This window comes from Mangifera indica, chromosome 6, assembly GCF_011075055.1.
Source record: "Mangifera indica cultivar Alphonso chromosome 6, CATAS_Mindica_2.1, whole genome shotgun sequence".
NCBI lineage: Eukaryota > Viridiplantae > Streptophyta > Magnoliopsida > Sapindales > Anacardiaceae > Mangifera > Mangifera indica.
The window spans coordinates 15355382-15371719 of record NC_058142.1 but is presented as its reverse complement, the minus strand read 5'-3'; the positions used below and the strand labels follow the sequence as shown (position 1 = coordinate 15371719).

Genomic DNA, 16338 nt, shown 5'->3' with positions numbered 1-16338 from the left:
TTAATTTGAAAATTAATAAAAATAAATTAATATCGTGTTAGGATAATAATTATCCTGTTTGAATTTAAATATTAAAATATTATTTTATTAAAATATTATTAAAATAAATTAAATTAAAGACTGAGAGATAAGAAAAACTATAATATATCAAAGCTTGAAAACCATCAACCGTCAATCAAAAGTTGCATGAAACTACATGCCGTCTATTGAAAACTACAAGACAATTGCCCAATTTGCAGACGACGACACAAAAGCCGCCATGGGGTCAACTGATCTGAAAGTAAACAATGGCAGGCTGTGACCCTTGTTGTCTTCCTCAAATGATGACAAAATCCAACCCTATTTATGTTCCTTGCACGACGGTGTGCTGTCGGTAATTTTAATCTAAATGAGAATTATAATATTTGTCTTAATATATGTTTGAGTAGGGGTAAATTAGTCACAATGAGATTTAAGGTACATTTAATTATAATTGAAAATGAAAGTATTTGTCTAAGATTTTTTTTTTAATAATGAGAAACTCGTCAGATTGGATCATTTTATTAGAATGAAACCAATCACATTAAATAAGAGCTCACAAATATTGAATTAAATAAATTAAAATTTTAATTTTAATATATTATCAAAAAAGATTTAAACTCATATTATTTTAAAATATTTTTTTGTCACTTAAACTATCTTTTATAAGTATTTGTCTTAGAATTTTAATAAAAATAAAATTAATATTAACATATTACTTTCAATATTAAACATATTATCTATCATATCAATTAAAAAAAAAATTTATAATTAATATTAATAATAAAAAATAAATTATCAAAATAATTTCTTATCCACCTAGCTAAACACACCTTAAAAGTAATGCAAATGATTATGTTCTCACGGGCCAAATTGCGTTATCAACCTTTTGATAGTCATAAAAGGTACATAGCAATAATACAAATTCTGTCGGCCTTTATTACGTCAACAAGCAGAATATGCGGGAAGGGATTAGACAATGTATAAAATGTGGGGGGTTACTGTAATGCTTTATAACTTCGAGGTGTGAGCGGAGAGTAACCCTTATAACATTGACTTTTGACTGGGACAAACTGTTTTTGCAAGTAGCGCCCAAAACAAAAACTTAGCTTATGGGAAACGTAGGTAAGGAAGCCTAGGAAAGAACTGAGCAGAAGATGCATTTCTATGCACAAGAAAATTAGCAAATGACATCTATAAAGTATAACCAACCTCATTTAGAATGAGAAGCGTGGCATCATAATCGATACATCTCTGATGATTACAAAGGCAAAAACAAAAAAAAAATTGGGAATGAATGAGTGATATACCTGCACCTCGGCATATCATTGTATTATTAAGCTATTATCTGTTCAAATACATCTGATATATGGGACACCACAATATATGAAGATAAATGGGAAAGAATCTACTATTGCTATGAAACCACTTCTCTAATGCGGGGTGCCAGGGGTTTGCGCTAGCTTTCGGTTCTATTATATAGTAATGGCTGTGATAGTTTCCTAAGATGATGATAAATACCCGTTATGGTGAGCTTTCTGCCACCTCCACGCAATTGCTAAACTTTCCTGGAGGTCGGTGTATCTTGCTGTCCAGTTCAATTCATGCCTGATCTTTGTTGGGTCGCTATACACTTCTGCGTAGTCACCCGGGCGTCGGGGCTCAAAGCTAACTTGGATTTTAGCTCCTGTTGCCTGTTTACATGCCTCAACGAACTCCTTCACTGAGCTCCCTGATGATAGTGAGATACCAAAAGCAAAGTTCATAAGGGAGTTCAACTTTCATTTGCAACTCTCAATGACAGTATAGGAAAATTCAGTAATACAAGTAACATATTTAATCACCCTTTCCAGTGCCAACATTATAGATTCCGATTTGCTTTGGTTGTGCCTTTTCAAGAGCCTTTACATGAGCATCAACCAGATCATTGACATCAATGTAATCCCGAACACATGTGCCATCTGGAGTATTGTAGTCTGTTCCTTTAACCTTAATTAGCCAAAATAACATTCTAGTTCAGATTCCAAGTAACACAAGCATAACACCATAACACCGCATCGTGAAATATGTTCATTCATTGCGCATTGCAGATGTTCAGTAAAAATAAATATATTTGTCAAGAGAAAAAAAGAAATTGCAGGTTATTTAAAAAAAAAAAGAAATTGCAACACAGAATAAATGCATAAACAATAGAAATTAAAATTTCAGTATAAGCAAGTTCTGAAAAAATGGAAGATATCCCCACAGCCAACAGAAAATTTGTAAAAAGAAAAACTACGAATCAAAGATAGGTTTCTCACTCCTCAAAGGGTCAGCATCTTTCCCTTCACATCAAACAGGAGATGTAAATAAATCCTTTAGTAACAAACATGAAAAGCATGACATAAAGGCATACCTTCAGCCCAGGAATGATACCACGGGCAGCATCAAAACAAGCACCTGAAATTCTTCCATGTTCTCGTAATTCAGGTCTGGGAGCTTCACCTAATCTGCCCTCTGGATCAGAACCAATGACATTGAAGTACCTGCAGATTAATCAAAAGGATGGTATGAAGTTCCACTAGATTTTTAATGCATTGGCTGAAATAGAACAAAACTATCACAAAGTATGATGCATCTGATATTTCAACAGGAGGGAATATGAATAAGACAACAACTAGCAAATTGGTTATAAAAATTTCAGCAGCAAGTTAACAGGACAACTTGTGAAAAGAAAAAGCACAATGCACAATGCACAAGGGAAGCAGTATGAAATTTTAAAAAATGAAAAAAAAAAAAAAATGTATAAACAAAAAAAAACCAACCTCAGAATCATTACTGCCATGTCCGAAGTTTTAGAAAAATCAAGGATGATATCTTCGGCCATCTTCTTCGCTTTTCCATATGGATTAATTGGCACCTGAGTTCATTAAACAAAATGTGTCTATTTTCAATTAATGTGACACCACACAGATGAAAATTAAAACAAATTCTAGAACATCAGTCACACACATGGAAACCCTTATTAAGTACTTGAGAAATAAAGAATGATTCAAATAGCAAAGAAATGCTAATGGTGAAGAGTTAAATAAGAATTCCATGCTCACCTGTGGAGTATCCTCAGTGATGGGCATCTTTTCAGGCTCTCCATATGTAGCGCATGTACTAGAATAGATCAAAGTCTTCACACCATGAGCAGCCATCGACTCTAATACAACTAGGGTATTTGTAGTGATGTTGTGATAATACCTGCACAGCAAGCTCAATTATATTCTCATTAAGGACATCAAAATGATATGGTAATTCAATGTCAAAATGAAGTGCCAAGAAGGCATTAACCAGTATTTGTACCCATTTAATACACATGATACAAAATTCCTTTAAAACTCAGCAAATATAAGTAGTTTAAACACAATCTCATACCAAATCTAGCTTAAAGTTCCTAGTGAAATCTGAATAAAATCAAGGTTGAAAGTTAAATTATGAAAACAAAAGAGCAAAGAGGTTCAGGAATGGGATTGTAGTGCCAATTCGGAATTTATAGCTTTTCATGGCTAAAATTTAGTATTCCAAGACACGAAATTAAGATATGAAAACTGAAATGCAATCACTTCCATTCAAAATTCTGATGATGTAAAGAAACAGAAACAAATTGCATGATGATGACAATGGTATCAATCTGAAAGGAACATCTCTAGCAAAACTCAGTAAATTTTGTCAACATTACTGCAGTAAACAATGTACAAAAGCCAACTCTCACCAGCAAGAAAAAACATACCACTTCACAGAAAATAGACCATAAACAATACTTACTTAAGAGGATCAAGAGTGCTTTCCCCCACATATGCAACAGCAGCAAAATGAATCACAGCATCAAATGCATTTTCTGAAAATATTTTGTTAACCTGACATTCGAGTTAAGTAAACACATTGCAGCATCACCATCTATAAAGTAGTAAATCTGAAGCTAAAACACATCCTATCAATGCCACTATAAGGATACTGCTTTGGAATTTCCCAAGTCCGCATAAATAAACTGAAGCCTCCCAGGTTCTGGAAATAATTCTTGTAAGATCTTCACAGCACCTAGGTTTCCTCTTGAAAGATTATCCTGTCAAAAAAGGAAAATCATTTTCCCCAAGATCTAAAACAAACTGAGATGATTAAGCTGTCAATGATTATACAATGAAGATACATACAACTATTGTTACGCGGTAAGAATCCTTCAATAATCGAAATGCAGCATGTGAACCAATATAACCAGCACCACCCGTGACTAACACGTGAACTACCCCTTCTTCATGCTGGGAGAACTGGAAGAAAGCAAATCAAGCAAGACACTGTTAGATTTGAAATGCCATATACCTTCTGTTAATCGCCTAAAATTTTGTGAAATTAATAACTAGGTACCTGAATATATAATTTAAAGGGTTACCTTGCTGGGAACATTAAAGCTTGGGGATTGCTTGAGCATTATAATGCATAATGAAGTTAAAGCAGCTGCTAAAAGAATTTTGACTAAAAAATTGCTTTTTCTTTTGGGGTCTGCATAATCTAAACCTGCATGCATAAAAGATTCATAATCATACACAGTTTCAGCAACACATTGAAAACTTATCACAACACCAGCTCAAAAACAAATCAAATTGATAAATATAAACTAAACCAAAAGCACTAAAAATCTTAGCCGTTATAATGCTTACCCCCAAAAGACATAGGTCTAGTAGACCTTGGCTGATTTCTGGTCCTGCCAAAAGTCAGCATCAGGAAGAACCCTTTGAGGGTAAAGGATTGCGGGCCTCAATGATGATCAAGACGAATCAATCCTTCAACGTTCTGCAAAATAACAAGAACCCAAAGTATCAAATCAATTTTGAATCATAAATAAGAAAAAGGCGAAAACATAAATTATGAAATTTTGAAAAGTGGAGACAGCAATAAGTTAGATTCTAAAAAGTATTTACAAACGAAACAAAAGCCATAAAATATCAAAAACTGTGAAGATCCGACGAGACCAACCAGCTAAAAACACATCAAAAACAAACATGGTCAAAATTCAATAAAAAACATTATTTTTTCCAAAAATAAAGCACAATATAATAATGTCGGAGCATGTCGGCGCCAGAGATTATTATTTTTTTATAACTAAAACATTTAAATTATCAAAAAATTTATCAAATTTTACAAGAAGAAGAAGAAGAAGATCAAACCCAAATGGAAGATGACGATCAGACTCGGAAGATTCAAAACAGAATCCCGTCAAAATAAGACAAACAAAATTCAAAAATCAACCTTTTTTATCTATAAATGAAAATGGTCCACAATTCAAAACACAACATATACAAAGAAATAAAAATCAGAGCTTCATTCAATCAAGTACCGATAAATGCAATGCAATAAAAGGCTCCAGCGACCAAAGGACAACACAACGAGCGAATAACCAGTTGAGAACATAAGATCTGAGACGAAAACGGAGCAAACCAAGCCGAATATAAAGAAGAACCCAATAAAATTTTAGGGGAAATGCTACAAAAAATTAAAAAAGAAAAAAGAAAAAACGTAAGAAGGAGAAAGAGAAAACGAATAGAAGGACAAACGAGAGAGAGACAGAGGAGAGACAACGTACAAGTATGTACGCCTGTATGAATGGATACGTGACTAAACGAAGGGATAGAAATGAATGATTGAGCGAGCGAGCGAGCGCCAAAGGGAGGGAAGGGAGTTTTGGATTTTTTTTTTTACTTTTAGATTTTTTTTTTTTTTGTGTGTTGTTGCCCAGTGCCTTGCCTATTTTTGTCAAAGCGTGAAGAACGGAGGAAACAGAATTATTATATAAATATTATTTATTTATTTATTAAATAATTACCGATAAAGAAAATTTAAAAGAAAAGTTTTATCTACAAATTTTTTTAATAATTTATTTGTACAAACTAATTTTTTTATAATAGATAAGAAAATATTTTTTAATAAAAAAAAAAAATATTTATCACATCTAATTATTTATTATCACGATAATTTATATAGATAAGGTTATAATATTTATTTATATATGTAATTTATTCAATATGTGATTAGTTGATTTTGTAATTAAGTAATATTATATAAAAAAAACATATTATCAATTTATTCATATAAACTGATATATATGTATGTAATCGAATAATTTTGAAGTGAAATAAAAAGTCACTTAATATTATATTGACACGTTAATTTGCATAAATAATTTAATAAAATTTATTTATACATATAATTTTGTTAATTAAAATGAGAGAAAAAATAAATAATTTTCTCCTCAGCATCAAACTTTTTTTCATTAAATATATTGATTTTTTTATATTTTTATATTAAAGAAATTGAACTTTCAAATTTTTTGATAGATATAACCAAACTTTTAGTATTTTTAATTGAAATTTCTGAATAAACACAAATAAAATTATTTCTTTTGTTTTATTTTAGAAAAATGTGATTAGTTTTATCGATTTAATATATTAGTAAAAATTTAATTGTTTCAATACAAAATTTAAAAATTTAATCATTTTAATAAAAAAATTTATAAATTTATTCTCTTATGTTAAAAAAATATATATCATAGTTATTAATATCTTACGATATGATATAATATAAATAAAAAATTATATATATTATGAGGTGTATCAAATTAATACGATACAATGAAGATATCGTATTATACGATACATATTGTTGATATTAATCGATATACTTTTTAGAGAAAATAATAATGTAATTAAAGTGTATATGAGAAACTTTAAATTTTTAAAAATATTTATAATATTTTCTAAAATGATAACGTGTAAATTAAATTTTTTTATTATTTTATTTTTAAAAAATCGTATCATATGATATGATATGATACTCGATACATGATACAAAAAATTAAATTCTTAATTTTTTATACAATATGTGGTTTTATTACCATGATTTGAATCTCATTGGCAAAGAAATATGCATTTATTTATTGGCCAAATGACTATTTCTAGCCGAAGGTTTGGTGAAAACTTAACATCTCATTTGTTAACTATTAAAAATCTAAATAATCAGTCTTATGTTAAATTTCAATATTATTATCAGGGGTAAAATTGTTATTTAATAAAAAATTTAAAAACTAAAAATTTATCACATTTCCAGTCTCAAGTTTAAAAACTAACAAATTCCCCCCATTGAAAGTTTAGAAAACTTACATTCCCCACTTAGAGTTTTTTCCAACATGCTGCCAACGGTCGGAGACGGTGGCGTTCTCCTTCCCTCTCAGCTTCTCTCTCAACCGTGCTCCATTTCTAACTATTATCAACCAATAAAACTGATTGACAAAGACGAATCATTTGTCTCTAGATGAAGACACAATTCATCTTCGTTTCAATCGAATATGATGCATCATCATCATCTCTCAAATAATGACGATGCATCGTCTTCGTATGGAGACAAAGACATTTTTGTCGGACGCCTTCTTGAGTCGATGATGGTAAAAAATGGAACGAGAGGGACAGATAAGACAAGAGGGAGAGAGAATACGACTATCACTATCACTGATAATGGTGGTTGGAAAAACCCTAAGGAGTAATGTAAGTTTTTCAAACTTTGGGTAGGGGTATTTGTTAGAGTTTTAAAGTTAATGATGAAAATATGATAAATTTTTAATTTTTTAAATAATTTTTATTAAATGATAATTTTAACTCTAACAATAACAGTAAAATTTAATAGAGTGTTAGATATTTAAATTTTTGATAATTAATAAGTAAAAAATTGAGTTTACACCGAACCTTGGGTGGGACATAGTCATTGGGCCTTATCTATTTATGTATCAAATTATTTTATTATTTAATAAAGGTAAGTGGGTCATAAAGGCATGAGGGAATCTATGTATATGACTATAAATGGACAACAATGCCACGCCGAATCCGCGGATGCAATCATGCGCCACCACCTGCAGTCTTCATGGATTTCGAGCGACAGAAATATATTACGTCATTTCTAATATTATTTCAATTAAAAATTTTATATTTATATATAAAAATACACAATTTTATTATAATTAATTGATAAGATTAATTTTCTGTTTATTTATTATTTATAAAACAAAATGCTTGGATGCTGACCTTTTTGAATATTTATTTACATATCAAAAATTTATATTTTACCCCTAATTTTATTGAATAATATATATTTATTTTGAGTATACACATAAATATTTATTTATATATGTTATCACATAATTAAATATTACTTTATTTTTAATTTAAAAGCACTCAATCATATAATAATATATATAAATTATTTTTATTTATGTATTTAAAATAGACACATATAATTTTATTGATTTATTTTCGAAAACTACACGCATAAATAATAAATATAAACTTAATTATACATTATAATATGTTATTATACAAAAGTTGATGATATTATTTACAGTGACAAGTAGAATTAATATTATTTAATTAAATGAAAGATGAAATAATAATTCGGTGTTAATATTGCAAAATAATAATTAAAAAAATCAAATATAAAATTTTTGTTGAATATGAATTGAATAAAAATTACAGAAACTCAAATATAAAATTCCAGTTATTAGGAAACTTGGATTCTTAAGCCATTGACCTTAATTAACTTCATCAAAGACAAAACAAATTTAAAAGATCTTTATTACATTAATTAAACACTTTCATGAAGGCAAATTACTCTCTTTATTATTTTAATTATACTTTTACTAAACAATAATTATATTTATTGAAACTTAATTTTTTTTAATTAAAATAACACTAAATTTAGAATAGGGAATGAAATTTAACATGTCACATATGTCATGCACTATATCAAACCATATCATCATGATCCTTATGGGCATTACACCATGTCTAAGATGTCTTTAACTCTGTTTTCCTTTCACGATTTGGAATTTTTAGTCTCCCATCAAGTTCACCCCATCGATCTTTTTTTTTTAATATTTAATTATATGATAACATACATTAATATATATATATATATACACACAAAGTAGGTAAGTATAATAGCGCTCAAAAATTATATTTAAAAAAAACTTAGAAAATAAAATGGATATAGCTAGAGTTACACAATCATGTTCAAAAAATGGGTAAAACAAATTTTCAACAATATTCTAAAAATGAAAAAGATAAAAACACACTATTGGGATGATGCTTGAATAGAAGAAAGGCGATGAAAAGTATTTTAATTTATTTAAAAAATAGATTAAAATAAATAATGTGGCAAGTATTTACCATTATCAATTTGAATAAATAATTTTGTTTATAATTTGATGAAGCATAATTCTTGCAAAAAAAAAAATCTCAAATTTTCTTCACAAAAACATAAATAATGATTTGTCACTTGTTGTGGCCAAATTATTATTTCCCAGTTTTTATTCGAATTTTGATGAAATAACAATTTCCCAACTTTTAAGTGTAAAATATTCATTTTCACCCATTACAATTTGTTAAATTCCTTATAAAATTATTGAAAAGACAAAAATTCTGGTTGTCTTTACTAAAGTTAAACAACAATTTACCTCTTGAACATGTGTACAAATGTATCAACTCATAGTTAATAATTATAAAAAATCAGTGGCAAGATTATTCCCCTTATGTTGTTGCCACTATCATACCACTACTGACTAACCTTTTAACTTCCTATGATTATGTGATTAGACCTTCTCATTGTCACCATGCTTTCAATCTTATACACAACTTCCAGTCATTGTCACCCATAACTACTATCAACTCGAACTAAATCTATTTAATTTCACTCATATTTGTTGCTTCTTACCAAAACCTTGTATTGATGAGATATATTTTGATTAAATCTTACTATTTTCACTAACTTTGAGATGTCTCACTACTTGCATGAGCCTCAAATATACCTATATTCATAGACTTTCTTTGGGTGTTTTTTAATAGTCAAGAAATGAGAAATGAGAAGAAAGGAAAAAAGTAAAATGAGGAAAAATATAAAATATAAAATACTCAAGGTGAAAATGTATTATGTTTTTACTATCAAATTTGTAAGTGATATTAAACTTATTACATATTTTGATATTTACAAAGTGACAAAAACACCAGATAAAACAAACATTTAACTTTGGTGGTTAGGTGAGAAAACTGACTTTTCAAACTTAAATAGAAAAAATTGTTGTTTCATCAAAGTTTGGGTGGAAAATTTTAGTTGACATTTTTATAAAGGATAGATATTAACAAATATAAATAAACTAACTTGTTAATATGTGATTGAATAATCTAATTATTTACTTTATTTTTAATTTAAATTCATCAAATCATATAATGTCACATCGATTTCTTTATACATGTTATTATCCAACCAATTTTATGTGAAATGTCTTTGAATAATGTTATGTGTAGACACTTTTGATTCATAAATATATACACACATATATGTGTTATTATATGATTGTGTATTATTTTATTATTAATTTAAAATCACTCAATTATATCATAACACATCCATGTATATATTTATGTACAAAAAATATATACACATAGTTTTATTAATTTTTTTTTACCAAATATGTGCTTAGAGCTGATAATTTTCAATATGAGCCGTTAATTTGATACGACATGACACGAAAAAAATTAGGTTAGAGTTAAGTTTTTCAAACACAAAATTTCTTTCAAGTCATCCCGACATTACTCAAAATTAAATTGAATAATATTAAAATTCATATAAAAATAACTCGATATGATCTAAATTGACTCAAATGTCTTAGAGAAATGTTACTTTAATAAAATTTGTCAAAGATAAATTATAGAAAATGTTGAAAGACAATATTAACAGTAGTTGAAATTTTTACAGATTGCATATAATTGTATATTTATATAATTGTAATTACTAACATTATTTGTTATTTGTATTTACATATTTTATTTTATTATTAAGTAGTAAGAATGTGATTAGGTCAGTCAGATTATTGATATACTTTAAAGGTTTTAAAATGTAGTTTTTAGATCATTTATAAATAAAACAAAATATTGTATTGTGTATTTTATTAATAATAGGTTAAAATAATTTGGTAAAAAAATTAAAACAGTAAAACCACTTTGGAGAAAGATAACAATAGATAATTTTGGATTAATTTGGGTCGAAACGGGTCAGCTATAATATTTAAGGGTTGGGTTAGGATTAAAATATTTTAATACGATTCTATTTCAAATCGAGTTAGAGTTAAGGGTTTTTGATATGAAATTTGAACTGATATGATACAACATGATCCTATGACACGAGCTATGTAGTGTACAAGTTTTCTTATTTTTGGCTTTTAAATGTGAAAATTGATATTTAAAAAATACCATTATTTCTTCTCTATTATTAATATAATAATGTTTTTAATATAAAAATTTCCATATAATAAAATAATTCAATACCCCTTATTATAAGAAAATTAATATTTAGGTCTTAATTATTAATATTTTATCATAAATTCGATGTTGTAATTTAATAAACACAAAATTTAATATTTTTTAATGCAAAGAGTAAATATTATTGATATGATATCATACTTAAAAAAAAAAAAAACCGAAAAAAGGGTAGAAAAGCATAAATATAGTTCCATTTTCTTGTAATAAATAAATAAATATACATGGGTTGACCTTTCTTGGGTTGACTTCTTAGCACACTTTATTTGTGATACAAAAATTTGACCTATCATCATATTATTGAATAATTTTAGATTAAAAATTAAGTGTATTACTATGTAATTAAATGATTTTGAATTAAAGAATAAACAAGCAAATAAATCATACAATTATATAATTACACGTCAATTATTAATACCCGTTATTCATATATGTAATTCTACTCCAAGTTTTTATGTATTATCGAGGCAACAATTGTTTCTTGGGTCCAGGAGTTATTATTCACCTTTTTTATGTCTTATAGATTTGAAAGTCATCACTAAACATAAATTTAAATTAAACTGAATTTAAATAAACGTTGAGTTAAACTAAGTTTAAATTCAAAATTAAATTCAATTTGTTTAAATTATTAGAGAAGAAATAGTCTTATAAAAAAGAAAAAATCTTTTTATTACATAATAATACATCCACCTGGTAGTGTTTGTTAAAATGCATTAATTAGTCAATTAATCTCTGCATTAATAGTTTGACTAATATCTAAAATTAGGCCAATCTCTTAAGGGCTGCTATGATAAATTGTCAAATTTGGAAATTTAAATTGATTAGTAAAGACTTTTTGTTTCATTAGGTCAATGCGCAGACAAATACTTTAGAATTTGGTGACCACAATTATGCAAATGTCTATTTTACTATTTTTTATTTGTGTGGCAGGGAGCATCTTTCAAGTCAAATAGTTTTTTCAAAGAAAAATCAAATATATCAAATAAATTAAATTTTAAATATAATAATCTATCCTATAATTATTAATTTAGAGAAATTAAAAATTTAATTTTAAAATATCATCAAAGAAAACTTAAATTTATACTATTTTATATATAAAATCTAATTTTTTATTACTTAAATTATCTTTTAAGAGGTTCATTTTATTATTACTTTCTCTTTGTCATTGCATTTTTTAAATATTTAATTTTAATTTATATTTACTTTTAGTGTCAAGAATCTTTTGGAAGGATAATTTAAAATATCATAATATATATAAATAATGAAAAATAATACAATTTCAATATAATGAGTCACGATATTATGATATTAATTGCATCAACCTTATGCTTAATCAACATCGACTTGCATAGATAGGAACCATAAGTGAGTTGCATCCTAAAAAGTTAAATATTAAGATTTGAAAAGTTGAAAGTCATATATAAATGCATGAGTACTATCTAATACAGATAAACTAATATATTATTATGTGACTGAGTGATTATGAATTAAAGATAAAGTAAACAATTAGATCACTTAATCATATAATAACATATCAATTTATTTACACCTTTAGTTGTTATAGCTTTTACATATGATACTACTCAATTAAAAAAAAAAAACCACTATCAACCAATATTTTTGAAACCAAATTGGGTGTCGATCTTGTGGAGGGGGCGATTCGTTCAAATCAACAGTTGAACCAATTAATCGGTGATTAGATTGGTTTGACTGTTTAAAACTAGTATTCAAAACATTTATATATAATTTATCATTAAATATATAATTTGAATTACTTTAATCTTAAAATACACTGTTTAATGATATGCATGTTAAAAATTGATAAATGAGATTTTGGATGCAAATCCTAATAATGAGGGTTTTTCTTTTTAATTGATTTAAAAAAAAAAACTAATAGGGTTAAATCTAATTTTCACTTAGTCCAATCATTTGAATTGTCCAATTCAATCCGGTCCAACTCTAAATTTAGTTTTGAAGTGAACAAAAACTATTTTTGTTGGTGAGTGATGGTTCAATCGATCGGTCTAATTTGGTACCACTTGATTTAATCTTGTTTAATTTTAAAAATAATTTTCAAATGAACTAAAATCTTTTTTGCTGGCCAATAATAGTTTAGTCGGTTAGATCAACCAATCTAATATGATTTTTTAAACCATATCGTCAACACATGATCGTCATTATTAAAATTTAACAGATTGTAGATAACATTACCGACACACTAAATGAAGCCAAATGTGCGGAAATGTTAGGTAGGGCGGCATTGAATTGAAGAGAGGAGAAAACCAATCTATCAAGGCATAGCCGCCCTCTGGACCAACCTTTGTGTTGTGAGTAAAATAGTTGGCCTCCATTTCACTTCATTTCATTTTCATAATGTTTACAGAGAGGGACAGGACAAGGCAGCCGACTAGTCACTTGAAAATTAAAGCTTCGCACTGGAGATAAATTCAATACATGGCACAACTAACTTTTTTCTTTTTTCGGTAACCAGAGCAGTTTGTCAGACAGGGAAATTTTTTGACATAGTAATCAAATTCACAATTACTACATTGAGTTTATAAGAGATTCACTTTACACGAAAGCTATTTGATTCCAAGCTAATTGGTGCAAATTTCTTTTACAAGAGTGTTTTCTTTTACACGTATTATTCGAATCCTGGTCTTTTAGAAAGGGGTATTTCGAACTAACTTAACTTCATATGCCATCCACATAGTGAGTGCCCATCGGCAAATCAAAACTCATCTCTCAATAATATCAAATTCATTATTATAAATGAAAATAATATTATCAAAGATCCTTGAATAAATTTCCATATCTATTACAATAGTACAAATTACAAAATAAATGTGACAATAAAGTTATACGTAGGATATTTTTACGCCAGTTACTCAAGAGCCTAAATTCAGGGATATAGTATTAGTAGTTTTGGAGAATGCTCTAATATAATAAATACAAAATTATAACGAAGCCTTCAAAGGAAAATTTAACATAGGAGAGAGAGAAACCTCCAGTAAAATTGAGGGTTTTGTAAACCAATTTAGTGTCAATGAGTGATGGGTCCTAAATATGGATAGATTAACTAGTGTCAATGTTCTCCTATGTTTTTCATATTGATAAGAGGATTATAATATTATGAGTTATAATTTGAGATTCTAATTCAATCTTTAACTATTAAAAAAGATAAGATCACAATCAAGATTAAAAAGGTTAATAATATGATATTTGTATGTGTTTCTCCTATGATTTCCCCATTTGCTCTATTTATAAAACTCAGAAGCTGCATTACACTAATATCAGTTATAATTTAAAATTTAAATCCAAATATTAACTTTCAAAACGATTATATTAATGATATAATCAGGATCAAGATTAACAAAATATTTTTTCATTAGAGAGATGACATGAAAAGGATACCAATTAGTAAAACATGCTTTTTGGTTAAAAGATATTTATCCATTAATCAAAATATGAGATGTCAATTTTGTTCGATGGTAGCTTATGAGACATTTTGTGAGTAGGAAAAAAAATTTAAGAGTATGACAAAAGAGTGAGTCATAGTTGATTGTTACTCGGATAGCTGTGTGTTTGTTACGAGTGAAAAGGTAAGGCAAATTTAGTTATCTGGGGCAAGTCATAGCCGCCCTCTGGACCAACCTTTTGTGTTGTGAGTAAAATAGTTGGCCTCCATTTCATTTCATTTCATTTTCATAATGTTTACGGAGAGGGACAGGACAAGGCAGACGACTAGTCACTTGAAGATTAAAGCTTCGCACTGGAGATAAATTCAATACATGGCACAACTAACTTTTTTCTTTTTTCGGTGACCAGAGCAGTTTGTCAGAGAGGAAAATCTTAGAACATAATAACCAGACTCACAATTATTACATCAAGTCAAGTGATAGATGAGGTACAAAAAGTTTAAGAAAGTAATCAAAGAAATGCTCTTTAATAATGTTTTGTCTTACTCTTGCTTGGATGACCAATTTGATACACGGCAAGGCGATATATAAACGTCAAGTGGGTCAACACTCTTTTTAATTGATTCAAATATTAAAATTTGAATCGATTTGAATTGAATCTAAAATTAAATTATTTTAAAATCGAGTTCAAGTCTTAAATAGTTTGTTTTAAGTGGATTTTTGTTTTAGATTTGAGTTATTATGAAGCTAGATTTTATTCAAGCTCAAACAAATTAAATTTAATCTTATTTTGAAGTATAAAAAGAAATACAGTTATAGCCTAATATTAAAACCATGTACCATATAGTATATTTTTAATAAAACGATAATTTGAAAATGTTAAATTGAATAGTAAAAAAAATATGTTATGGTGAATTTAAAAATATGACCCTAGAAAAAGTGGTGGACAAATTCTGGTTTAGATTTGAGAGGGACAAGACAAAGAAAACTTCTAGGAGGAAAGGGTACCATCGAGAAAGAAGGCTTGACCCTAGTTTTAATTATCCAATTTGATTACCTAATCAAGTATTTAGATGATATATCATTATATGATTAATTGTTATTTTATTTTAAATTTAAAATCACTCAATCACATAATTTGAATACTCATTTTGATTAGAGAAATACTACGAGTACATAATTTTATTGATACAATTATACTCTCAAAAGACAATTTTTACAATAGAGAAATACTACGAGTACACAATTTTATATATATAAATGAGTATATATATAATGTGTTATCATATAATTGAGTGTTACTTTATCACTAATTTGAAACACCTAATCACTAATAACTCATCGTATGTATATATACTTATTTGGGTGATAAAAAATGGTTATATATAGTTTTATTATTTATAATAATATTTTTTATTATTTACAAACAAAATAAAATAGTGTAAATAATTATTATATATAAATAAATAAATATATATATATATATATATATATATATATATATATATATATATAGAGAGAGA

General features: G+C 27.5%; 1 protein-coding gene across 3 annotated transcripts; it reads right to left on the bottom strand.

The window, feature by feature from the left end:
• Nucleotides 1-1305: 1305 nt before the first annotated feature.
• Nucleotides 1306-5761, bottom strand: LOC123218086 (UDP-arabinose 4-epimerase 1-like). Of its 3 annotated transcripts, none has more exons than XM_044639300.1 (12): nucleotides 5624-5761; nucleotides 5378-5523; nucleotides 4701-4833; nucleotides 4433-4557; nucleotides 4197-4310; nucleotides 4001-4108; nucleotides 3811-3902; nucleotides 3105-3246; nucleotides 2823-2917; nucleotides 2414-2543; nucleotides 1863-2007; nucleotides 1306-1750 (listed from the first exon to the last, which is right to left on the bottom strand). In XM_044639300.1, exons 3-12 carry the CDS (start codon nucleotides 4759-4761, stop codon nucleotides 1521-1523), a joined length of 1242 nt encoding a protein of 413 aa, XP_044495235.1. In that variant the 5' UTR covers nucleotides 4762-4833; nucleotides 5378-5523; nucleotides 5624-5761; the 3' UTR covers nucleotides 1306-1520. The 3 variants fall into 3 exon arrangements, with proteins under 3 accessions (XP_044495235.1, XP_044495236.1, XP_044495237.1); XM_044639301.1 differs by having other exon boundaries at nucleotides 5378-5456; nucleotides 5624-5753; XM_044639302.1 differs by lacking the exon at nucleotides 5378-5523 and having other exon boundaries at nucleotides 5624-5752.
• Between the last annotated feature and the right edge of the window lie 10577 nt (nucleotides 5762-16338).